The 24,711-nt window shown below is 57.6% G+C and overlaps 1 protein-coding gene across 2 annotated transcripts; it reads right to left on the bottom strand.

Moving 5' to 3' along the window:
* Positions 1-114: 114 nt before the first annotated feature.
* Positions 115-20,861, bottom strand: kcnd2 (potassium voltage-gated channel, Shal-related subfamily, member 2). 2 transcript variants are annotated; one of them, XM_086110241.1, is made up of 6 exons: positions 19,182-20,861; positions 4,789-4,951; positions 4,452-4,550; positions 3,519-3,617; positions 2,182-2,417; positions 115-1,131 (listed from the first exon to the last, which is right to left on the bottom strand). In XM_086110241.1, the coding sequence occupies exons 1-6, from the start codon at positions 20,312-20,314 to the stop codon at positions 963-965; spliced, it is 1,899 nt and encodes a 632-aa protein (XP_085966367.1). In that variant the 5' UTR covers positions 20,315-20,861; the 3' UTR covers positions 115-962. The 2 variants fall into 2 exon arrangements, with proteins under 2 accessions (XP_085966367.1, XP_085966368.1); XM_086110242.1 differs by lacking the exon at positions 4,452-4,550.
* Between the last annotated feature and the right edge of the window lie 3,850 nt (positions 20,862-24,711).

The raw sequence follows: 24,711 nt of genomic DNA, 5'->3' as shown, positions 1-24,711 counted from the left end.
TCCTTTTTTTCCAGCCGTTGGCATTTCAAATGATGTCCATTTGGGGGGGTTTTAGCCCGGCGGCGCCGGCCCGCTCTCGCGTTCCGTGGACAGACGAGCCGAGCCACCCGCGGGAAGCGCGGACAAACTTTAATCCAACAGAATTTCGCAATGACGGCATGCAGATGCTTCATCCAAGCGCGCGGACGGACAAAAAAAGAGAAGGCCCACCGCGCTCCGGAGCAAACTCAATCTAGAAAGAAGAGGATCCGACTTCCCCATCGCTCCAGTCCCGTCGATATTTACAACGCGAAAAAGTCCGACAAGAGCTCACCGGTGTTGGAACGCGGCGGCGCACAAAAGAAGATTCTTTCGACTTAACGCGGCGCACGATGATTGCGCACCATATATCCGAGATTTGCTTTCAATCTAAAATCGTGTTCGATGGGGGAAAAGCATGCGGGTTTTTTTTTGCCCCAAATATTTGGATGTGTCACTTGAACGCTGACGCTTACCATCTTGTCACAATCGAGTCTCGGCCCACGCAAAGCAAGAAAAGAAACAAAGCAAAAAAAATCTCATCGCTTGTAAGTCAAGGTACCGCTATGGATGACGAACGGAATTTGCGGGGAGGGAATTCAACGAGTGCGCTGTGCTTTGTCAATAAAGGACCCCCCAGAAAAGAAAAAAAACCCCACTGCAACAAAGACATTCCAAAATCAAGAATTTCTCCATACGTGGTGGCAACAATGTGTTGTGCTGCATGGGACAAGATGTGCTGGTCACTGTCGTCGTCATCCACGCTGACCCCCCCCCCCCCCCCCAACTAATAATAAAAGAAAACCCATGCGGAGAGAGTTTGACATCAGATCAGATCACCGCTCGGAAACAAATTCCTCCGGGGTGACGGATGGCAGGTTCATGCTCGCTGGTCCCGTCGTCTCCTTGAGCACGGGGGTGTCGAGGTCGGGGCCGATGGGCGTCTACAAGGCCGAGACTCGCACAATGTTGCTCCGAGAGTACGCCGGGGCGGCGGCGGACGAGCCGTCGCCCTCCGGCGGGGCGGCCGGGCTGACCGCGCGGGGGCCGACGAAAGCGTCGGCGCATTTCAAGGGCGCGGTCTCGTCCGGTTTGGCGTTCAGGCTGGAGCGGCTGGCAAAAGACAAGCGCGGCGACAAACACGCGAGTGAGCGAGCCCACCGCAAACGGAAAACAGCCACAAAGGCGTCGAGCGGATAGACGCCCGCGAGCGAGCGCGTTCTGCTCGGATGCGCGTGTCTTGGGGGAGCGCTTCTTGGAAACCTGAAAATAAGCCTGACATCTGTGCTAAGTTCGGTTAGCCTGTCAATGGCATTTCCCATCATATGATAGCGTTGAGCTAGCGGGGGTCGGTTCGATAAAGTGAGCGTGTGCTTTGGTGTCCCAATGCGCGTTGCTTGGTTCCCTTCATTTGTACGCCGGGCTCCCTTTCGCTTTCCATCCATGCTAAGTTCAGGCCTTTGGCGTTCCGCGTTCGCACGAAGCTAGGCAACGTTGCTTCCGCACATTGATTTGGAGCGATGCAACATTCCGATGTTCCTTTTCTTTTGTTTCAGGTGTCGGTTGTACGCAAAACTTCAACTAGGAGCGACAATCGACAGCCTGAAGCAAACGCGCCGGGCCTCTTCTTTGGCGAACCGCGCAAGCGAGTCTTTCTCCACTCTCTGCGTGGAACGGGCGAGGGGCATAATTGTGTGTTTGAACACTTTGACAGGTGCGTCACTCTACACGGCATGAGGCGTCGCAAGAGATCTGGTGGATGAGCGACAGCACAAAAAACAAACCCCCCAAAAATCTCTCTTCCCACTTTTTTTTGGGGGCGGGGGGGGGGCTTTTCTGAACATGGAAACAATGAGGGCAAATGACTTTTTGACAACCGCTCGCTCCCGACGGCCTCGCGTAGCACGCGACCATTGGGACATGTCGTGCGGCCGAGGTCCGAGACACGGAAGCGTATTGATCGGCTCGTCTGACGGCGCGACCGAAAAAAGTGCTTTTGGAAAGATTGTCTTTGATACGACTGTCGGCAACGTCGGCGCGTTTGTGGCCGTGTAAAGCACGAGAGAGAAAAGTAGCGACGTTCTCCCGGTAGGCGGCCCGTGCAAAACAAGCAACGGGCCGCCATCTTGGAGAGTGAGGATAAAAAGGAGAGCGCCGGGCTACCTGTTGGCCACGGGCCTCTCGGGGAGGCGGATGGTGCTCAGCTCCTGGTTGTTGGCGCTGGGCAGGCCGAAGCCGTTCTTCTTCCGGTGGCGCCGCGAGCAGCACGAGCCCAGGCCGCGCGGCGGCGACGACGACGACGACGCCGACGCCGACGACGTGCGGGAGCCCGACCTTTTGATGACCGAGATCTCCGTGCAGTTGGCCTGGAACGTCTGCTCGTCCACAAACTCGTGGTTCTGCGGGGAAAGGGACGGCCCGCTTCAAGCTACGGGATGACGTGACCCTTTGGCCTCAACCGCGCGACCGACGACGGGTCGACGTCGCGCTCTAAATGTCATCGGGGAGTAGCAAAGTCGAAAAGCGATGAGCCGCGAGCGGGCGCTGACAAAATCGGTGCGGGGGCCCGCCCCGCTCAACACCCGCGGAATCCCGGTGACCGGTCGAAGCGTTTCTCCTCTTCCGCATCGATATCAGCCAAGCCTCTATGTGACGCGAGTGCCTCGATGGAGCGGTCGGTCCGGCGAACGCCGCGAGCAAGACGGTGATTTCCCAATTAGCGCCCGGGCCTCGTCTGCCGCCGTACAAGCGGTGACCTCCGACCCCTCGAAAAGCCTCTCCGGTCGAGCGGCTCAATGAAACAAGCGCACCGGCGCGTTTGGCGGGAAGGCTGTTTCCGGAGGCACCTTCTCGCGGCGTGTCGCTGACGTGCCGGAGGGAGGGGGGGGAGGAGATGGAGGGGCAGAAATATCCCCCGGCCCCATTCGCGGCTATTTTTAGCTGCCGCCGCATCCGGATGGATTCCGCATTTAGCGCACGGATGAAAAAGCTCCCTTCGCTTGGAGTTGTACGACAGTAGCCGACGTTCATCCGGGCCCGCCCGCGCGATGCGGCTTTGCGCGGGCGACCTGCTTTTTGACAAAGAGGGAAGGCGCGGACGTGGCCTTTTAAAATTTGTTTTCAACAAATAAAAGCCCGGTGCTCCCGCCACCGATGAGGTGAATTCGTCTGGGAGCTTTGTGAAAACGCAATCGTCACGTCGATTGGAAAATGCCTCAAGGGGCCCACAAAACCATTGAAATCCCGCATCCGGGGCCAAAACCGCACAAGACCCGCAAGAAGCATTTCAAATGACGAACGCGACGGCCTGCGGAGGCGGACGGCTCGCAGGCTCACGTCGATTGCGTGTTTGGCCGACACCCCCCTTCGGAGTGAATGGAACAATGTCTCCGGCTCTACTTTTGCCGGTTTGCGGCTTTGATCCCCGGATGCCGGCGGATTTCTGGAATTTCACCGAAAAGACGACGGAAGCGGCCGGCGAGGACGACGCGGGACCTTACCGTGGTCTTCTCCAGGCAGTGCAGCAGGTGGTGGTGCTGGCTCTCGAAGGGGGGGCCGGCGGACTTGGCCACCAGGGCCTGTCCGGCCTCCTTGCAGGCCTTGGAAGGGCACAAAGACACGGCGCAGATCGATGAGCGAGCGGCTCGGGGCGGTCGCCGCTCGCCGCGCGAAGGGCGTCGGGCGACGACCGGCTCGGCCGAGAGGACGCAAATGCGCATCTGCAGCACGGCGGCGAGCGCGAGGGTGTCGCGGAGATGCGGGACCAAAGCCAAAGGCTTTTCCTTTCTCTTTTGTTTGCCTCGAGAAGGACCGTGGGAAAGTCCAAAGGGGCGATTCCGTGCAACGGCGGCGGCGGCGCGCCCGAGACGCAGAGACGGCACAGAACCGGAAAACCGGCGACACGACCACCACCGCGGCGGCGCCCGCCCGCCCGCCACACACATTGGATGAAGGTCTGCGCGGCTCTGGCACGATGGAAGGCGTTAGTCTGCGCTCGCAGCCGGGGAACGTTGTCCAAAGAACACACAGCAGCTCGAAAACAGAGTTTAGAGGAGATGCGAGGCTACCCGGGGAAAGACTTTTTCTTCTCCTTCTTTGCTCCCCTTGCCCTCGCCCTTGCCCCCCTTCGCCTCCAAACGCTGTTGGACAGGCATGCAGAGCCGGCTCATGAGTCTGACTGGAATGGCTGCGCTCCGCCACCAGGCGAGGAGTGCGCCTGCTGCGCGGACACAGAAAGAAAGCCGGCGAGAGCGAGAGCGAGAGAGTTGACCAAGCATGTCGATGCCGAGAGGCGAGAGAGCATCACACGGAGGCGCTGGGATGCGAGTGCGGTGGCATGAAATCCCCCCCCCCCCCCCCCCCGGGCCCGGACCCAAGCTTGAAGAGCAGAGCGGCATGCAAGCGTCAGCCAGGCCCCCCCCCCCCCCCGTTACCTCCTCCAGTGAGTCGATGGGGAGCCCGTTTTGTTTGTAGCGCATATAGGCAGCGGTGCCCCGAATCTTGGCGGCGCGGATTCGAGCGAGCCGAGTTTTCTGTTTGAACAAACACACCTCGCTTTTAGCCCGCGCTCTCCGACCGCTTGGATCCGTCTCCCCCCGCCCGCTACCCGGCCGGGGTCGGCTACGCTTTCAGACCAAATTCCGACGTGACCCCGTGGTCCTCTCTCGGCCGACGCGCCGCACCGCGAGCGCCATCTGCGAGGGAGCGTCGGTGGCGTCTCTGCGCTGCGCTGCGCTAGGAGGGGAGGAGAGCGCGGGGCGATTCCCGTACCCTCTGGGCCCGTCGCTTCTCCGCCCTCTGGCTCTGGTGGTAGATGCGGCTGAAGTTGGACACGATGACGGGCACGGGCAAGGCGATGACCAGCACGCCGCTCAGCGAGCAGATGGAGCCGAACACCTTCCCCACGATGGTCTTGGGCACCATGTCGCCGTACCTGCGAGACACGGCGAGCCGACCCGACGGCCGCACGTTGAGCAAGGCCGGGGGTCGCCGACCCCAAAAAAACAACTCAAAGCCTTCCATCAAACTTACAATGAAAGAAACACATGCTGCATGGATGGCTGGAGGAGACTGGACTGTTATTTGTGTTCACAAACGCCCCTGTAGAATTTATTCTGTCATTTCCTCGCTTCGTTACTTTCGCTTTACTTAGCGTCAGTGAAGTGATCATTAACTTCCGTTTTTCCGAGGCTGTCTTTGAACGCCTCTCGAGAAGAGAGAAGCCACGGAGTCGGACGCAGACGTGTCTGTGTTTGTCCGGATTGTTCAAAGCAGAAATAAAGTGGACGTTTTAAGAAACCGACACCACGGCTCTCCTTTTTCGGAGCTGTAACATGTACCTATATCTAGTTGAGCTGTATTAGCCTACGTTCAAAATCTTTTTCCACTTTCAAACATTTTTTTTATAAAGCTCCAGGGAGCCGCTAGATGTCGCTAAAGAGCCGCGCGTCGCCGACCCCCGAGCAAGGCAAAAGCGAGCCCCGGTCCTCGCTTCCTTCCCAGCCCTCGAGTGTGAAATCAAAGCGCCTTGCCGTTGTCTCCCTCTTTTGGTTGGGCGAGCCGCTCTGGACTTTTGGCCCACCGTTAGAGTTCGGCGCACGTTGGCCATTGAATCTCCCAAGCAAACAAACCCCAAAAAAGAAGCCGGTTGCCGACTCCTGGCCAAAAGTGGCCGGGTGGGGAAAGGAAAGGGCTCCAAGCGCCCGCCCGGAAAAACCGAGTGACTGGAAGCGGACTATCGCCGCTTGATGGTCGGCGCCTCCCTGTTCTTCAATCCTGCTTCCTTTTGTCCAACGAGGCGGGCGAGCTTTTGTCAAAACCTGAAAGCTCTTTCAAGTTGTCAACCCCAAATAAGAGCAAAATGTGTCTCCTCGAAATAGTCGCAGCCGGAGTTTTTGTCGCACGTCTTTGATGTTATTTTTCGATAGCCCCAAAATAGTCGCGGTGACCTCGGCGCGCTTCACAAAGGCGACGTGAGACATTTGAAGTGGGTGAGCAATAAATAGGACTCGCGTGAAGCGTCTTCTCGACGGCCTACTTTCCACAGGCCGTCGCGATGCGCCGCGACGCGCGCGCCTGCCGGCCGGGCCCGTTCCTTCCCGCCGTGACCGCGCCGCCCCCGCGAGCGAGCCCGAGTTACAGCGATTGGTCCGACGCCGAGGCGGGGTAAAAAGCCGCGGGTGAGGTCTTTGCGCCTCTTTGGCAGCCTGCGCGCGGCAGTACCGTAGCCCGGACGGTCGAACCAACGAAAAGACGAAATTCTACCGGATCTTGCGCAACAAGTTGACAAACCGTCAACAGGGCAGAGGGCCTTGTCTCTTGCTTTTGCCTTGACGAAAGCCACGCGCCGGACAATATTGTCTCATTACTGTCAGAGTGAGCACTGCTGACAGCGTTTCCAGGACTACTTTTAGCTCACAGCATATGAGAGAGAGAGACAAAGAGACTGCATTGCTCTCGTGTTTTAGTAAGACAGATTAGATAAAAAGAGAGAGATTGCGATAGAGAGAAAGAAAGCCATGTTGGAGAGGGGGGGGGGCAAAGAGAGAAAGGGATGGCGAGTGATAGAAAGGGAAAGCTAGCGTGAGGCAGAGAAAGAGAGCGGGAGATAGGGAGATAGGTCTCCAGAGAGCGCGTAGCGAGCAAGAGCGCGATAGATCATGGCGGCGCGAGCGATAGCGAGGGACGGCGCGAGCGATACAAAGCGAGCCCGCCAGAGAGATGGAAAGCATGATTGCAAAACAGCAAAGTTGCGGACTAGATGGCTAAAGATGGCTTAGCGAGAGAGCTGGCCGCTTGGATGGTTAGCTAGCGACGTGCACTTCCTGATGACAAGAACGGGCTCAATACAAATGGCTTGAAAAATGACTTTGGAGCACGTTGGCAACGTCACGCTTTGTTTTGCTTCTGGTCGCACGTTTGCTGGCTACACCCAAACACACTTGGGAACGCGTGTGTACGCGTGAGTGAAAAAAAGGGCTTGTCATTTGACATCTAGTTAAACCAATCCCCCTTCCTATAAAAAGCAATCTTGTTGCTTGATTGTCTTCCAGAAACCCGTGTCTGAAATCTGACTGCCATCTGGTTCGTGGGAAGCGAGAGGACAGAGAGGAGATGAAAGAAAGAAAAAAAAGGGAGCCCTAACTGTAAGACTGCACAGAGACGTCACTTGTTCATTCCTCCTTTCGGAGACAGCGCGCATCTCTCATCATCTCTACGTTCGGACTTCAGATAGTGTCATGTTCCGTTTGTAGTTAGATTCGAGGAGACTTTAATTTTGGCAAAACAAACCGGAAGTACCTTGTCATGTTCCGTTTTTGGTTCGATTCTACGGCACTTTAATTTTGGCAACACAAACCGGAAGTAATGGTTTCGCGCTCGCCGTTGTCGTTCATTTCTCATTTTCTTCTTGAGTATATGCCTTGGAAAGCATCGTGTGTAAGTTGAACCCTGTTTCGACCGCACTTTCATGATGTCTACCAAACCGTTGCTTCAGTTCTAGTATTGGAAATATGCAATATTAAGAACGATTTTCCGTCCGTTTTTGCTATGCCACATTAGCGCTTGGGCTATCCATATTAGCATATGGACTACTGCGTGCTAGTTGCGGCTATTTTAATGCTAACCGTGCATATTTGGGTTATTTCCGTTCCAAGCTTATATTGCGTTTTGACAACATGTTAACATTACAATGTACAGTGATGACACAGAGACGTTGAGTTTGAACGGTGTGAAACATCCCCCCTTGTGTGTTTCTATTTCTCTGTACAGTTTTACAAACATAAGGAAAAGGAAACTAAAGCTCCATCTCAACGTTGAGGATCCTTGGTCTTTTTTCGTTGTTCGCTATCTGTTCACGTCTCGGACACGGACAAGTAGGACAGAAGAGATAGAATTCAATTTTTCAGCCGGTACGGATGCCGGTTGTAAATAACGACAACGAAAACCACGACGATGATCTTGCCCATTTGCCGATGCATGCGCAGCGCAGACAAACGAGCTCTCGAGATGTTTGTCGATTGGCAAGCGAAGCAACGCTTTTCAAAAGGCGCCTTATTAGTCTTCTTTTTTTTTGTATGACAATTCGAGCTTTCACTTTCACCTCCTGTGCCTTTTTTTTGGATGGAGATACTCCAAATAGTAAAAGAGCAAATGGAAAGAGGATGCTCAAAGAGTGGATTTGTCGATTGATTGGCGGGGCGTGAATTTGGTAGCTGCTGGGCCTTCAGTGCAGAATAAAGGCACCTCACAATCACATTTCAGTTGCACAAAGCGGCGACGCGACACAGCCGGGCCGCGTCCGCCATCGGGTGGATTTCATCATTTACACTCATCGGTCGCGATGATGAAATGTGCCCATGCGTCATCGGATTTGGATTTCGCCAAAAAGAGGACCCTCGGCCCGGCCTGCAGACCTTTGGATGATGGCCTTCTAACTTGAATCTATTTCAAGTCTGCCTCCTCTGGACGGGTAGCCCCCCGGAAACGGGGAAGCGGGCTCATTTTCGGCTCCGTTATCGGTACGTGTGGCGCCCGCTCTACAGCAGAGCTGTTGACCGTTAGCAGCTTTTAGAAATGCAATAAAAGCCAATGGGGAGAATGTGGAAAAGAGAGCCCGCCCGCTCTCGTCTTCATCTCATTAGCAAAATCTAACGAGCTATTGAAGTCGCTGGGCCGTAAGGGGCCATCCGATGAAACGTGCCACGCTCCGGACGTGAAGAAGTCCATTTCGGCCGACGGCACTCGGATGATTCCGCCGCTCGTTGAAATCACAACGAGACGGGCCGCAACGCGGCTAATTTCATCAGTCAAGGAGGCATTCGGATTGGTCAACTGACGAGAAGCAAGCGCGGCGCGGCACAGGCGGCCTATCTGGAGCAATCCGGTGCACTTGTTCCGTGTGAATCATTCTGGCAATGAACCTCAAATGAATTTCAAGCTTAATTTAGCATTCCGCTGCGTTTTGCCGCCTCGCATCCGCACCTGAAGGAGGAAAAGGAAACTCCCGCTGAAAAGTCCAACGTCATCCGCCGTGCACGCAAACAAGCGGAGCCGAGATCAATTTGTCGAGGTGGTCAAGAACACGATGTTTCAATCTCGACGGCGGCAAGGTCATAATGGCGTGCGATGGCCCCCCGCGGGCTCAAAACGTCCCCATCTTGACAACACGACGCTGACCAATCGAGAGAGCCTGCTTTTCTTTTTAATCCTGTCATGGCGAGGAGCTCAAATGGAGCGAGGCGCTTCTCTGCACCTTCTGGAGGAGCGCCATCTTCATTCCTCCTTGCTGACAGCTAAATAATAGATGTACCAAAAAAGAAAGAGGGGGGGGGGGGGTAATTTTCATGCCGGTACAGCTCCGAACGGCAAAAGAAAATGGATTGCACTGCCCGCATGTCACAAACTACCACGAGCGAAATGAGATGTGGGCTTTGTAGACTTTAGCGAGTGCCGCAGAAGCGGCCTTAAAGCGGGTCACGGCACATCAAGAGCGCTGATAAAACATTTAGCTTGTACAAACAAGAGTGAATTGGCCACACGTGACCATGTTGTTCGAGGCGGGAAAAAAAAGAAAGAAAGGAAAATGCAGCAAACGGAGATTTGCTGCCATTTCCAGATAAACGAGGCCGAGTCCTCGCTGAACAAAAGCAGACCCGCTCTGGTGGGTGATACGTTTGGATTATTGATGAAACAAATGTAAATCAGCCTTTTTTTTATTTGATTTTTTTGCGGGGGGGGGGGGTCGGCCATTAAATATGAAGCGCGGCGATGTGTGTGTGTTTATCCACCTCTATCAAGAAACGACTGTGAAATGTTCCAAAATAATAATAACGACGATGATATGAAGGCCACGGAGACAGCCCGTGCACTCGGCGTGGACTTTGCGCACTGCCATCCTCGCCAAATCGGAAGCGCTGAACCCAATCCTCGACACGCGCCCATCATTCTGCAGGCCGCAACCCGGGAGCGCAGCAGCCAAACTGCTTCCTCCCCCGTGTTTGGACACCAAAGACCGATGGGATTAAGAGTGTGTGGGTTGATAGGACTCTGCTCTGATGCTATCCTTCCGATAGATACCGTGACGGAGGATGGGGGGGGGGGGGGATGCCTACTGACGCTTAGATTTTCACCACGGGTGATAAGGGAGCGAAGGGAAGGCCGGCAGACGCTACACAACATAATAGGCAGATAGCAGAGCAGAGATAGCAGGGGAGCCGGAGAACGGGGCTGATTTGGTGCCGTTCGTGCCGCAGCGGAACCCGAGCGACGCTGCAAATGATCGCCGCGGGGCGGGGCAACGGCGAGACGGACGCAGCGGCGACGCTTGCTCGCGTCTCCGGGAAAAGTTCCCCGCAGTTGTAAAAATGATTCCCGTCCACATGGAGCGGCAACAAAAAAAAGCAATGTGCTATTTGACTGGGCAGGAAGGAACACGGAACGGGAGTGCTGCGACTGAGCGTCTCGAAGGACTATTTCTAGTCCAGAATGAGATAGCATCTACATTGAGTAGCTTCACATTTGCTGAGGACATCTCCGAAAGTAAGCATTGCTGAGGACAAAAAGGACGGGCCCTAAGATTGACCCCCGAGGAACACCGCAGGAAACTTTTCACCCATTGCATGAGGATGGACGGCTTGATGAACTGGCCACTGAGAACCCCGTCTGTCATGTGGAATAGAATGCCGATCCGTTGCGTCTCGACGCCAGTCGGGCAAAATGGCGTGCGCCAGATGAGCTAGCGCAATTTAGCTGTTGCCAACGGCGGCGCTGTCGATTCAGTCTCGCCGCGTTTGTGTTCTGAAGACGCACGGCGTCGCGTCACGCTTCGGCCCGCTAACGGGCTGCTCGAGAGGCACAAATCAAGAGATGAAAATCCGCAAGCGGAATGTCATCAAAAGTGCCCCGCAAGGAAAGCGCAACAAAGTCAAGGGAACGGAGCGTTCGTGTACGCGGTGGTCAAAATGACTGAGGAGGCCAGGCGGCGTTGAGCCTCTCTTTCATCCACGCGGACGCAGATGAATCATTTGGATTCACGCCTCACATAAAGCGGCGGGAAAGGCGCCTCGGCTCTGCCTCGCTCGCATATCAAACGTATCTTCCCTCGGCCCGGCGAATCGCGGCTTAACCCTCGGCTCCCGCGCAACCGGGCGGCTAGTTATCGCATTAGCATGCACCCTCTCCCATTTGGGAGATCTGCTTAAGAGAAGGTGATGGAGGGGGGTGGGGGGGGGGGCAAAGAAGCTTTCTTTCTCCCTTCCTGACTTTGATTCAACCTTCCGCCTGCCTTTTCCATCAACGAGTCGGGGATGAAATGCCTCATCCGCTTTCTTTTCCTCCCCTGTTCTCCGTTATCATGTCGGGAGAGACCGGCTTGACATTTTCCCTGAAGCCGTTCAGAGGACGCCTGCTGACTCTTGAGAAACAACCGCTGTACTATGCCGGGGGAGGAGGGGGGGGGGGGGGGGGAAAGTCTCGGGGTGACCTCCGTTAGATGTTAGGCGGTTCCCGTTCTGGGCATCCTTTTGTTGAATCGGAAAATGAACGGCTGCTCTTTTATATTCATTGACCGGGATCCAAATATATCGGTGTGGCCCAGTTCGTCTACGAAAGTCCAGCTTCTGCTGACAAGCAGAAGCCATTAGTTGGCGCTGTTGCATCTCTTTGGATCTGAGGTAAGCACAGCTTCTGAGTCGAAGATAAAAATGAGGGGCCGCATTTCAGTTTGTTATTTGGATTATGAGGGAGCAAAAAAAATAAATCCAGGAATCCTCTCCGGCGGCTCCCGAGCGGTCCGGGGCGGCCGGAGCGGCGCCACATGCTCGCGACTTCACGCGCACGAGGGGGCACGCGGTGACTTTTTCTATTTGAGTTCTTTCTGCTGTCAAATCACAACACGGCATCAAAATATGAAAGTATAACTCGAGGCCTCTGGCTCGAGTTATACTTTCGGTCGAGCGAAAGGTCATTTGGGCGATGAAAATTGGTTTGGGCGCGTGGGCGGCGGCTTCGCCATCCGCCTTTGCCACTTTGGTGGCCGAAGTTGACCCGGGGCCACAGAGGAGGACGCGCGCGCCCCGAATGACACGAGTCCCGCCGTTTTGAACCGCCGCAGAGGACGGACGGGCCTGCTGAGGAATAACGACGTCGACGCCGCCCGAGAAAGGCGCCGCATCGGCCTGCGAAGGAACACGTGAATCCGGCGCCAAGCATCGGGACTGAATGAAGGTTCTTCATTTTAATCACACGACAGCAGCGCCCGCCCACTCTCCCGCGGGGTTTGCTATATTTAAGCACGGGTTCATTTCTTCTCCTTTTTTTAGGGGGGGGGGGGGGTGGTCTTGGCTGACGGCGAGGCAATTGCTTTGTGGGACGTCTGCCCTCGAAGACTCCGAAGGCAGAAGGAGATACAGTATTTATACATGAGACTGCAGATGTGAAGTTGAAATCCAAGGCCGAGCGTTTTGAAGGTTTGCCAAATGGCAAATTTCCTGCCGTCGCACCCCATCTGCTGGTCTTGTTGTTGTCACGACTGTTTCTCTCGCAAGAGAGAAGCAATGTCGCTCCGGTCCCTCGTCTCCCAGACTCGACGGCAGTCGTCAGGGAGAGGCGGAACCGGTCCCATCGCGCGTCTGCCGTTTCCGCTTTCGCTTGCTTCTAATTGGACTCTTCCATCTGTCGGGGTCCACAAATAGCCTTGCGGGGATTCTGTTGCCAAAGCATCCGATCCAACGCTCGCACGCGCCGGCGAGAGTCCGCTCGGAGGCTCGCCGTCCCGTCCCCGCGCGCTGACCAAGTAGAGGCGCCTCCCACGAGGCCTCTCCGTGCTGTCGATTCACCAAATAGCAAAGCCATTGAACAAAGGGCGAGCGCCGTCTCCACGACGAAAGTGGGACGGCCGAATATGAGGACAAGATTCATCGTGCTCGTTTCTGAAATGTCCGGAGGGCGGAAATAATGCAAGTGGAGGACGACCGCCCGTCTGCCATCAATCCGGCGTGGACACGAGGAGGCGGCCGCGGGAGGGAAGCCGTGTTGTGTCTCGTAATATCAGAAAGGAGCTGGAGGACTCTTTTACTACAAGCGTGCACTCTTCACTACTAACTACCGTGGCATGCCGGATAATGAAGTTCTTTGACTCATAGCATCACCGAAGCGTTGACGCCGCGACGGTGACGCCGACACGCACCTGCGACAGAAATTAGCGGAGGGAGAAATCCGGCCCCGCTTTGTCTCCGCTCGGCCGAGCGGCTATTTTTAGCGGCCGGGAAACGGCCGCCGTGCGTCAGGGTGACGGGCTGACGTCCTTCTTTGCGGCGGGACCCGGCCCGCCCGATCTAAAATCGGGGTCGACCGAGCCGATCGGAGCTTCCTTTACGTTCGAGGTTTTCATTGCGGCGCGCCGGCGCCGTTAACCTGCACGCCGATCGGTCTCCAAGAGCCCGCCCGCCCGCGACCATCCCCGCGTCCGTGCCGCGGAGCGCCCGCTTTCCGTCTCGTCGATGGGCCGCGCACCAAAAGAGAAGGCTCCGCTCATCCGCCGCCACCAAAGTTTGGGCGCAAAGCGTGACGAGCCGCGCCTTCTGTTCATCGGTTACATTGGTCGCGACGCGCTCGGAGGTTGAAAGGTGCTCGCTGATGGAGAACGTTACGCGCCGGTCATCGTTGACTTGGATTTTCTTTTGCGGGCTACGAATGAATGTGAAGGCCGAGGATGGCCGCTACCTTCACTGGATTTGTTTCCTCTTTTTGTTGTTTTCTTTTGGTGACCTTCGCAAGCCGCTATTCAGTCATCGGAAAGGGCACAGTTGGGTGCGAGGGCTCGTCGGGCGACAACGGTGCCGACCTACGAGGCTTCGAGGTTGTCACGATTGGGTTTGTGACCGCCAGGTGGCGCCGTAGGGCTCCCCCCGCAGCCGCACACCTGTTGCTCATTAGGTAATTAGTGCTTGAAAAGGACTCCCGGCCCGCACGCTCATTGGCGGCTCATTGTTGCTGTTTGCTACTGTCATGTTCGTTTGTTTGCTGTTCCTTTACTGCTGTCAGGTTTGTTTCGGTCATGTTTTGGTCACGGTTCTGTTTTAGCTTCGCTTGTTATTTTTGTTTGCTACTTTGGACTATGATTGTTTTTGGATGTATTTTTCTCTGTGTTTTATCAATACACTTGTTCAAGTTGACCCCGCTCCTCCCTCCCGCCTGCTTTTCGGGGTCCGCCACCACCGCGCAACGTGACAGAGGTCGTCTTTGCACAGCTCGGTTACGGGAGCGCTGGTTATCTTTTGATGGATCGGAGCCGATCCTCCATCAAGCGTCTCCGGTTGCTCCGGAATGCCGCCGCTCAGCTCATCGCTCCTACTCTGCCATCTCTTCACTGGCTCCCGATACAACATGGAGACCGGTGGTCTTCGCGGTGCCTCAAAGGTTTAGCTTGGGCTGCAGTCGCCCGTTTCTGGATAGCGAGCCGGCGAGAAGGGGCTCTCAAGGATGCCTTCGGGGCCCGCGTTGAAGAGCGGTCGGCGGGGATCGAACCCGGAACCCGTTTTGCTGTCTGCGCCGTTGAGTTGCGCCTCCGGCGGCCGAATGTGAAAAGTGTCGCGGTTGTCATTTCCTCGCTAAGCGCGTGTCCTGCCTTTGCCTAGTTCACCGCTGCCGGTGAAAAAGGTCATCTGAGGGAGAGCCATCCTCACAACAACCGAGCTCGTAGCGCACGATACTGTCAAATGCTCTTCTCGTGTTGAAGGTCAGGTCTCGCTTCTTTGTCACGACGTTAAATCGCCTCTTGCCCTCACTGACGCCGCATCTCTTTCGGCGGCGCATTGCGGCGCGCCGGGCGCGCGACTCGACACAAATTACGACTCGCCCGCGGATGTCAAAACAAACAAACAAACAACCAAACCGCGGCCTAATAGCGACGACAGCGGTATGGCGGGCGCCGACTGTTTTGTGTTTGCTCTGCTGTCCCACGCGCCACAGGACAGTCATGACGGGGCCTCTCCACCCCGCCCCCAGCTCCCCGGCACCTTCTGGCTCCTGCGTCTGTGCTGCAAAACGGCGCGACCTCTTAAACGCCAGCTCATCGTTTGCCGTCGTGACCGCTCGAATCCGGCGGGCACGATGACGCGCCGCTGCGGGGAGCGCTCGCGCTAATGACACTCATCGTAATGATCGGGCGGCCGTTGCGCAACATCCGAAAGCTCGCGCGATCCGCGCTCATTAGCGGCGCCGTTCCATGCGAGTAACAAGTGGCGGGCCGCTGACTTGCCCGTGTTTGATGCCGCCATTTATTGCGCTGTGATGATGCGACCACGGGGGGGGTTTCTTGCACATTCGTTCCTCTGTTATTTCGATAATTGGGTCCCTCTCCTTGCACGCTAATGACTTTGCTGACCTTGCGCTCAAGTCCTCGACGGAAACGGCAACGGCAAAGGGTCCGATCCGCTCGAAAGCCACCCGAGAAGCGGGAGGCGAGAGCGCAAATCAACGCACGGTGTGAAACGGTTTGCGGCGGCTCCGTCTTGACTTGATTGTCGAATGACTTTGTTATTTTTTTTTCTTCAGCGGCGGTGGCCATCGTTTCCCAGACGCGGAGCTCCTTCCGGGCAAGTGACGACGCGATGCCAAAAGCTACCCGTTTGATCAGCCAAATGCGGAGGGGGCCGATCCTTTTCTTTACACGGCACCGTCCATCTCAATTGGCGAAATGTTGTGGCCGAGACACGGACGAAACCTTTGGGTGCCGCGTCGTCTGACGGGGTTTTTCCTGCGTTAGCCTCCAGCTAATTTTGTGCCACGCCCAGCCCGAGCGATTGATACAAGGCCTTCCACCAAAGTGATGAGGAGGCACGATGCGCGTCTGCATACGAACGGCCATTTCCATCGCCGTGTAAACGCTGAGGAGGAGCAGCAAGAGGAGGAGGCCGCCACGCCGTTTTTACACCGGGAATTTATCATTTGCGCATGATTTGATCCGCCGCTCGGCCGGCGCGGTCTTTCAATCTCGTATCTTTTAGGGCTCGGCGGCCGAGACGGGAGGCGGTCACGGAAAGAGGCGATCTATCGCGGGCCCGCCGGGGCTCGCTCGGGCCTTTCTCGGCCCGTTAGATTGGACGGAAGCCGAGCCCCCGGCTCGCAAAATGCTTTCCTTCGACGATGAGATCGAGCCCTCATCTTTTTTCACGGGGCAGATTCTCTCGAATCTCCTTCCAGAAAATTCCCTTCACCTCCGACGGAGTCCCAAAGAAGCCGACGGAAACGCCGAGCGGGTCCGAAAAGGACAACGAGAACCAACCTGAGGGAGCGAGCACGCCGCCGCCTTAAAAGGCCACGAAGCCGTTCTAGCCCGCCGTTACAAAAACATGGCGTCATGACATCGTTGAGCAAAATGTGCGGGTTTCCGCCGTTTTGTCCAGATTTCAATTTTGCTTCCGCTCAATGGATGTTGCGGCCACTCGACCGTTTGAGGAAACGCAGACACGGAGACGTCTGGGCTCCTCGCTAAGATGCGGCGATAGCGGCCGTTCTATGCGGAGAATAAAGAATCGAGCAATAATGGCCCATCCCGACAGGCCACGGCCACTTGTGAAGGCGCATCAAGAGTGAGGGCAACGTGTGCGCGGCGCTGACCAAAAAGCAGCGCGCGCACGTGCGCCTCCGTCGCTCCGTAGGCGCTCGCGCGCCAGCTCGGCCCATTCCGACCCCCTTGCGAGTCGCGCTCGATTCTCTCGCGGCTGCTCTCGGCAGCCGCGCTCCATTCTACCTCAAATCCCCCCCAAAAATTCCCTCTGCGGCTCATTCGTCTGGGCGGCGTGGAGCGTCGCGAGACAAACAAGCAAAGAGCGCCACTTCCGATCCCATGGGGGCCAACGATAGCGTTGCCGTCTTTCAAAGTCATCCAAAGTCGCGCTCGCACTGCAAAGTAGGACGCGACGATCCGTCGCCTTCGAAGGGAGTCGGACAATTGGCACTTTCCAAACGGGCTCGTGAGCTTCGACGGCCCACTTCCGGGGCTAAACACGTTGCCTGGTCCCCCTGCCCCCCCCCCCCCCCGCCCCCACCCGAGTCAGTTATCATCGCCTCGAAGATGCGACATTGCCGACGAGTCTCGTACACGCCAGGGGATGACGAGAAAAGGCCGAGAGCCGGGCTAAACGCTATGCTAACGTGGGCTAGCGTCCGCGACGCGGCGACGGCAGTGGCTTTTCGCAGAAGGTTGGCTGGAAAACAACTTTAAACGGCCAAATAGCGGGCAGGAAATCGACTGGCTCAAGCGCAACCGGCAAGATGAAGAACAAATTGCTCCAGAAAAATTGAAAGCGGCTCCTCCGACGCGCTCGGCGAATGACCCATCGGTCCGGGTTTTGAGCTTTGGCCGCCACCGAGCCAGGAGGGCGAACGAAGAAGCCGGGATGGCTCGGCGCCGCGTCATCTGGCCGATAAATAAGCAGGATAAGAGGGGGTCGTCCGGCTCCGGGCGCTAGATCGGCACGCGTGACGCGCAGCTGCGCGGCGCCATTGATTCTCCGCCGCTCCTTTCCACCCGGGCCGCCCGCCAAGTGCCTCCGAACAGGAACCCCTGCTCTCGCAACGTCTGCTTAAGCGCAATCAATGGGCCATCGGCGGGAGGCGGCGCGGGGAGGGGGGGCTCTCGCGGGAAGCCCGCGTCGCGAGCGCGGGCGGCCGCGAGGCGCGCTCGGCCGTCGGACGGAGGGCGGAAAGCTTTTCCAAAGGGCTTATTTGCCTCGCCGAGAGCGACCGCTCGGGCAGTCGCGAAGATGCCGGCGCGCAAGGCACAAGGACTGCGCTTGCCTCCCAAAAAAGAGAGAAAAGTTGGATGACGGCAGACGAAGCAGAAGAGAAGGTCCCCCCCCCCCCCCCTCCGCTTCTCGCCGCGGTTGGTCGTTGTTGTTCCCACCGAGGAGAGCAAAGAGACGGCTCCTTCCTCATCCATTGCCAACCGAGCCCGTCAGAGCGGATCGCGGTGTCCGTGCGCGAGGGGTTGGCAAATTGACGCGAGTCCTCGCCGCTGCTGCCGGCTGCCTTCGACATCGCACTGCGGATATGCCAGCTGGCCCGATGCGGGGCCGCAGGCTGCGCCAGTCGTTTGGGGCCCAAACGAAACCGCGTGCGCACTTTCATTGCGGGTCGACAAGGTGAGCCATGGAATTGGCTCCGCATCGCCTCCTGACATACTCCGCACACACGCACACGCGCACACCTTCACTCGCCACTCAAAAAGTGAGAGGTTACAATGAGACTATTTGCGATGACGACATCGGCCACTCCGCTGGCCGGTGATTATTTTGCGAAAAATGAAGCACGGGCCCGGCGGCGTCATCTCCAAGCTGCCTCCTTGCCGTTATCCGCCGTGCGTCAATTGAACTCGTCACGGCGTACCCGATTTCATCTCTGACGATAATCATCGCGCAGCGCTTGTTTTGCAATGTTTGTTGTGGCTTTTTGGGGAAGGTGTGCCATCAAACCCAGAGGAGGCGGAAAGATATTTTTAAACACAAACATACCGTAGATATCCGTTTTTTTCCCCCCCGGATTATTATTCCCCCGACTGTATAAGCGGCGATCCCGCCGCAGGCGGCCAAAGCCCGCGTTCTGCCGCTTTATTGTTTCCACCAGGTAAAAGAAACAAAGAAAGGGGGGAGGGGGGGGGGGGGGTTGCGGCGGAAGCAGATGGCAGCCCGTCGGAACAGCGACACGACTTTTCAGCGGCTCGGCAAGCCGAGCGGTGCCGAACGGTGGCGACGGCCGCCGTGACGTGAGGAGGTTCGCCGCGCGCGGCAGAGCGCCGCCCGTCCAAATTCGTTTGGAAACGAGGAGCGCGTCGCCCTCGGTCGGATGATTTGAAGCGCGCGGTGGAGCTAACACGCCACCTGCCCATTTATTTCACACTTTCGGGTTTCCCAGAAGAGGAACTCGGGACACGCGTCGCTCGGCTTCTTTTTCCCGGTCACGGCCGCTCCAATTGCCCGCGACGGCGACTCCTTCGAACGGGGGGCCGCGTGTTGCGAATTGCGCACAAAGGGCAAATCCCGACGGAGGGCGCCCGGCTTCAACATCCGTCGGCTCGGTCGAGGGAAGAGCGACGCGAACGCGCGTTCCGAAACGGGACGGACGGCTCGGACGTCGTTCGCGCCGGGCAGCGCGGCACCTACCCGAGCGTGGTCATGGTGACGATGGTGTACCAGAAGGCGGCGGGGATGCTGGTGAACTTGCTGGCGGCCGAGCCCTTCTCGGCGTAGAACATGACGGTGGCGAAGATGATGATGGCCATGGTGAGCGAGAAGAGCAGGAAGCCCAGCTCGGAGGCGCAGCTCTTCAGCGTGTAGCCCAGGATGCGCAGGCCCGCCGAGTGGCGGGAGAACTTGAAAATCCGGAAGACGCGGAAGACGCGCAGCGTGACGAAGGCGCCGCTCACCTGGTCGTTGTCGCTCATGACCAGGCCGACGTAGTAGGGCATGATGGCCACCACGTCGATGACGCTCATCACGCTCTTGGCGAACTTGTAGCGGCTGGGCGCGGCCGCCAGCCGCAGCAGGTACTCCGCGGTGAAGATCATGACGCAGGCCGTGTCCAGGCAGAAGAAGGCCAGCGCGTAGCGGTCGCCGCACGACAGCCCCTGGTCGCCGCGGCCGCGCGGGGCGCCGCAGGGCACCGTCTCCGCCACGTTGGCCATGACCGAGACGGCGATGAAGAAGCCCGTCACGTAGTAGAAGACCAGCGCCAGGGTGCTGGTGTGCGGGTTCTCGAAGGCGCGCCACAGGTACTCCCGCGCCGTCAGCTTGAGGGGCGGCGCCTCGCCGCCGCCGCCGCCGTCCATCTCCTCGTCGTCCTGCAGCCGCTCGGCGTTCTCGCGCCGCCGGTCCTTGTACTCCTCGTAGCAGCAGTCGCCGATGATCTCCGGGATGATGCCGAAGAAGGCCAGCTCCTCGTCGTAGGCCGAGATGCACTCTTGGCGCGGGTAGTGCAGCTTGCCCGTGCGGTAGAAATTCAGGATGTGCCGGAAGATGTCCGGGTCGCGGTCGAAGAAGTACTCGCGGCTCTCCTCGTGGAAGAAGAAGTCCTTCTCGCCGCTGCCCAGCAGCGTGTCCGGGTAGCGCTCCAGCGTGCTCCGCCACGTCTGGAAGCGGCTGCCGCTAACGTTGAGCAGCAGCAGAGCGTCCCGCCCTTTGGGCTTGTCCCGCGGGGGCGGCGGCATGGGGGCGCCGGCCACCGGCATCCACCCGATGGCCGCCGCGCGGGCGAACGGCAGCCACGCCGCCGCGCCCGTCGCCACGCCCGCCGCCATGCTGTGACCCTACGCGCACGCGGCCGCGCAGACACGCGCGCGCGTTATCGCAGTGCGGCCCACGCGCGCGGTCGCTCGACCCTTGCGGCGAAGCGATTAGCCGGCGTTGGCGTCGGCAAGGCGAAGAAAAAAAAAAAGCAACGAGCGTCGCCTCGCTCACCTTCGCGTCGGCCGCTCCCTCGACCGCCTCCAAGGGGAGTTTAATCCGATCCTGGCGGGAGACCGCTTGCCGTATCGCCTCCCATCGATCCGCGCGCAGACACGCGCAGGCGAATAAAACGGCGCGCTAACGTCGCATCAACAAGTTCAACAAAAGCGGCCGGCAGCCTCTTTGCGGCGCCAAGTGAGCGTTTGCTTGGGCGCGCTGCTTCGCGGTGTTTTTTTGCTTCCCTCTCCCCTTCGGCTCCCTTCCTTTCCTCTCCGAGCATGCGAGGGGCTCCCCCCGGCCCCCTGGTTGCGTTTTCTCCTCGATAAAGTCCCGTTCCTTGGCGTCTACCGCAAGAGCACCCTCCCCTTCGCTTCTCTTCTCTTCGCTTTCTCACGAGCGAGCCCGACGGGAGCGGAGAGAAAGAGAGAGAGAGAGAGCGCGAGAGGGGGAGGGAGGAGTGGTCCAGAAATTCCTCCGCTGCCTCCCAGCCACGGGAACTCATCGTCGCGTCGTCATCGCACGGGCGGCATCGCCAAAAGCCTCCGCGGGGGCTGCGGCGCAACCGCCATCCGTTCGGGTGAGGACAAATGTCACTTTTCCGACACCGAGCGACGTCAAGCCTTCATTGGAGGCGCTTCGGAGCGGCCCCGTCACGATTGGGTTTGTGACCGCCGGGTGGCGCCGTAGGGCTCCCCCCGCAGCCGCACACCTGTTGGTCATTGGGTAATTAGTGCTTGAAAAGGACTCCCGGCCCGACCGCTCGGGGGCGGCTCATTGTTTGCTCTTTCCTTCTGTCACGTTGAGGTCATCGTTATGTTTTAGCTTCGGTCATGTTTTTGTTATTGAGAGTTTTCAGCTTCTGCCATGGTGTGGCAGGATTGGATTCGTTTTGTTTAGTTTTCTGTGTTTTATCAACACACTTCTTCAAATACACCCCCGCTCCTCCCTCCTGCCTGCTTTTTGGGGTGCAACGTGACAGCTCGCCTCCAAAGCTGCGAGATGGTGGTGGTGGGCCCCAAAAAGCAGGCAAGACAGAGGAGCGGGGTGGACTTGGACAAATTGGATTCAAACAATGAGAAAACTCAATCCAAAACAAACAAAGTCCAAAGTATCAAAGCAAAAACGTGACAGAAGCTAAAACGTGACGGTGAGCAAAACCCGACGGCAGCAAGCGACAAACAACGAGCCGACAATGAGAGGTCGGGCGGGAGGACAAAGAATACACGCCCATTGTGTTCACCTATCGGTTGCTTCAAAAAGGGCGAGAGCATCGGCAGACTATTTAAACGTGCCCGTCGCTAGACGTCTCGTTCGTTCGAGACTCGGGTGACGGCGTCCGTCGAAGCTTCTTTTTTGCCGCATGTATTCTTTCCCTCATGTTTTCGCTCCGCGTTTGGAATTGCTAGCCGCGAGCGGCGCCGATCGATGGCGCGCTTTCGATGCGGCCCGCCGGATTCACGCGCTTCACAAAGGTCAGCGGCGCGGTGGGACGGCGCCGCCGGCTGGCCTGACATTTCGCAAAATAAGCATCATCGACAAAGCGTCTCCCGCATCCCGTAACGGCGCGCGCGCGCCGTCTCCGGCGGGGATTTGAGACGGAGCGCGCGTCCGCGCACGCGGCCGCCGTCGGCGGGCCGGGAGGGATGGCGAAGCGTCGACGGCCGAAACGGTCAGCCGGGCCAGAGTTTTCCTCTTCACCAAAAAGAAAGCTCCAATCTCAATGACGCGTGAGTAGACGAGCCCAATGTGGCGGCGCTTGTACGAAAGACGCTTTGCGGGGTGGATTCGAGCAGGGGGCCGCAGGCGGGTCGCGCCGACGCGGCGCGCGGGCCGTACTCCAGGAGACCGACGCGCTCCGCAAAAACTCCAGCGAGTATGGCCGTCCTGCAAGTCAGGGGACGCCGCGAGGTCATTTCACACGATTGCCTCCGACCGGTCGACGGATTGCCGCTTTGTCGTCCTCGCGCGCATCCTGAACAAGGTTGAACAATTCATCTTGGCATTTGGCTGCATTTTTTTTTTTTTAAACGCCAGTCAATGCAGATTGGTCACCGGCAGTTGCTAGCAGAGGTGAGACATCAACACTAGTTTGGAGAAAAGCAGCCGGCGCACGATTCTGGCGAGTCCTGTCCAATTGCCGTCATCCCGGGCAATATAATAAAAGGGCTTTTCCAAATACGCCGCTTAGCTTGCGCCATCCAAAAGCACGTTTTTATTTCGCTATCTATCTATTTTTGCCAGCGGTTTCCAACCGTGACATAATCTGCCAGGCCGGCCCGCCAAATTGTGTTTGTTGACATTATCAACGGCTATCACTGAAAGTCTTTTGGGATTAGGTTGCGTAACCGCACGCAATTTGTAAACGGGGTCCTTAAGTGTGCTCGCTCACAAGGCGGGCCACCCAAAACGCGCACGCGCGCACTTGAGCGACGGCCAGCGGCTTTCCTTGGCGTGTTTATTTGACGGGGCCGATGCAAAAGTCACGCCGGCGCCATCCGTTTCACGCGTTTCCTCCGGTAAGCTGAAGCGAGAGCCGTCGTTTGGTTTTGTTGCGTTTTGTGCGCGCGGGTGGGGGCTCGTCAATGAAAGGCCGACGGGAGCCTTCGGTGAAACGGCAATCGAGATCAAAATACGCCAGCCCCGAGCTTCCATTTCGGGCCGGGAAAGACCCCGGCGTGTTCTCGATGACATCCCCGGCGATCGTCTTCATCATCCGCCGCCGCCGCCGCCGCCGCGGCTTGGCCGACACGTCATCCCTCAGGCCCCCCGCGCATCTGTCGAAAAGAGCAGGCCTCCTCGCTTCTTGATCGGCTTTGTCAACGTGTGGCCCGCGCTCACCCGAGAAGCGATTTTTGTCGCATGGCCGTGTTTTAGAGAACTTCACGTAGATACTAAGCGTTGAAACAGACATTTCAAAAGGGAAAAAAAAGGACTTGACACGGCTGTGGCGGGAGGGCCACCTTCCCGGGGTCTTTGGCGGTTGCCTGGCAACAGTTGCCAGCCAATCTATGACCCCGGACGTACAGTCGCAAAAACCAAAAAGCGATCCAACTGGCATAGCGTCTTCACGATGGGGTGCGTTTGCGTCCAGCTTTTCAAGTGCCGCTTCCGGCTTCCTTTTGGTGCACTTTGGTCTCGTTGCTAAGCTAACGTCGGGGCTTTCTTAGCGCACGGCCCAATTGATCTTTGGATTGAAATCCACCGCGGGCGTCGTTCTCAAAACTCGGGGCCGTCTCACTCCGGCCGCTGATCTCGGACTCGCGCGGAATGCGGAAGCGCAGATCGGGGCCACGTGCCATCGGCTCAATTGCGTTCACCTTGCGAGCAAATCGTCGCACGTAAGAGCCTTTAATGACGGAAAAGCGCCGCGCGGCAAACCAAGGAGTGAGTAACCCGCCTATTGCGGATAACGGCGAGGTGTCGGGGTTGGATTCCGCAGGGGGGCCGAGCCTCCGCCGAGAGTTTTGTCATTAATCAAAGTGCCACTTTTTCCCGGCAAACTCTTTCACTGTGAGTCTTATCTGATGGTCTCCCGTGTGCAAAGCCCTCGCGCGATGTGAGCCCATATCTTAATTACTCCAACAATCCCTGATATGCCCCCCAATGCACGCCCCCGCCGCACCCCCCCTGCTCGTGCTACTTCTTCAAGAGACAGAAAATCATTTTACAGCTGAGCAGATAAGTCCCCGCGCTCCCTTTAACGACGCCGGCCCCTCCCTCCCCCATCCTCAACGAGGCTCATCCGACGCCGTTCTAATGACAGGCAGCCGGCGGAGGTCCTCGTTCCGCTAATTCTTCACCCGCGGGGCGGGAGGAAAGAGGCGGCCCCCAACAGCCCGCATGCATTTTTCTGTCTGAAGCCGCTCGCAACAATCTGGCTCTTCAAAGCAGACGTACGACGCCTTCTGCGCGTTCAAGGATGGACATATTTGTGGCGGTGCTTTGGGCGATCCGATTGACGAGGGTTTTTCTTTTTTTCACTCTGACTTGCAAGCGCCAACTTGAGATAATCGGGACCGATTTGTGGCGTATCATCAGAGAGCCTCTTCCTTCTGTGCTTTTATTTTGCCGAGTCCACTTCCAGGGACCTTCTGTGTCCGTTTTCCTTTCATTAGCAGGCTGGGCCGGAGGGTGCGCCCGCACCTGCGGCTGATCAGCACTCACCTCCTCTGCTGATCTGCGAGCGGTTGCCAGGTGATTCTCGCATTCGAGTGCTATCCAGGCCATTGCTCGTGCACACGCTTGCCAT

The sequence above is a fragment of the Hippocampus guttulatus genome, chromosome 4 (assembly GCF_054856545.1).
Source record: "Hippocampus guttulatus isolate MCC_2025c chromosome 4, RoL_Hgut_1.0, whole genome shotgun sequence".
NCBI classification, from domain to species: Eukaryota; Metazoa; Chordata; class Actinopteri; order Syngnathiformes; family Syngnathidae; genus Hippocampus; species Hippocampus guttulatus.
Note: the sequence above shows the minus strand (reverse complement) of the source record. Positions and strands in the feature narration are given on the sequence as shown.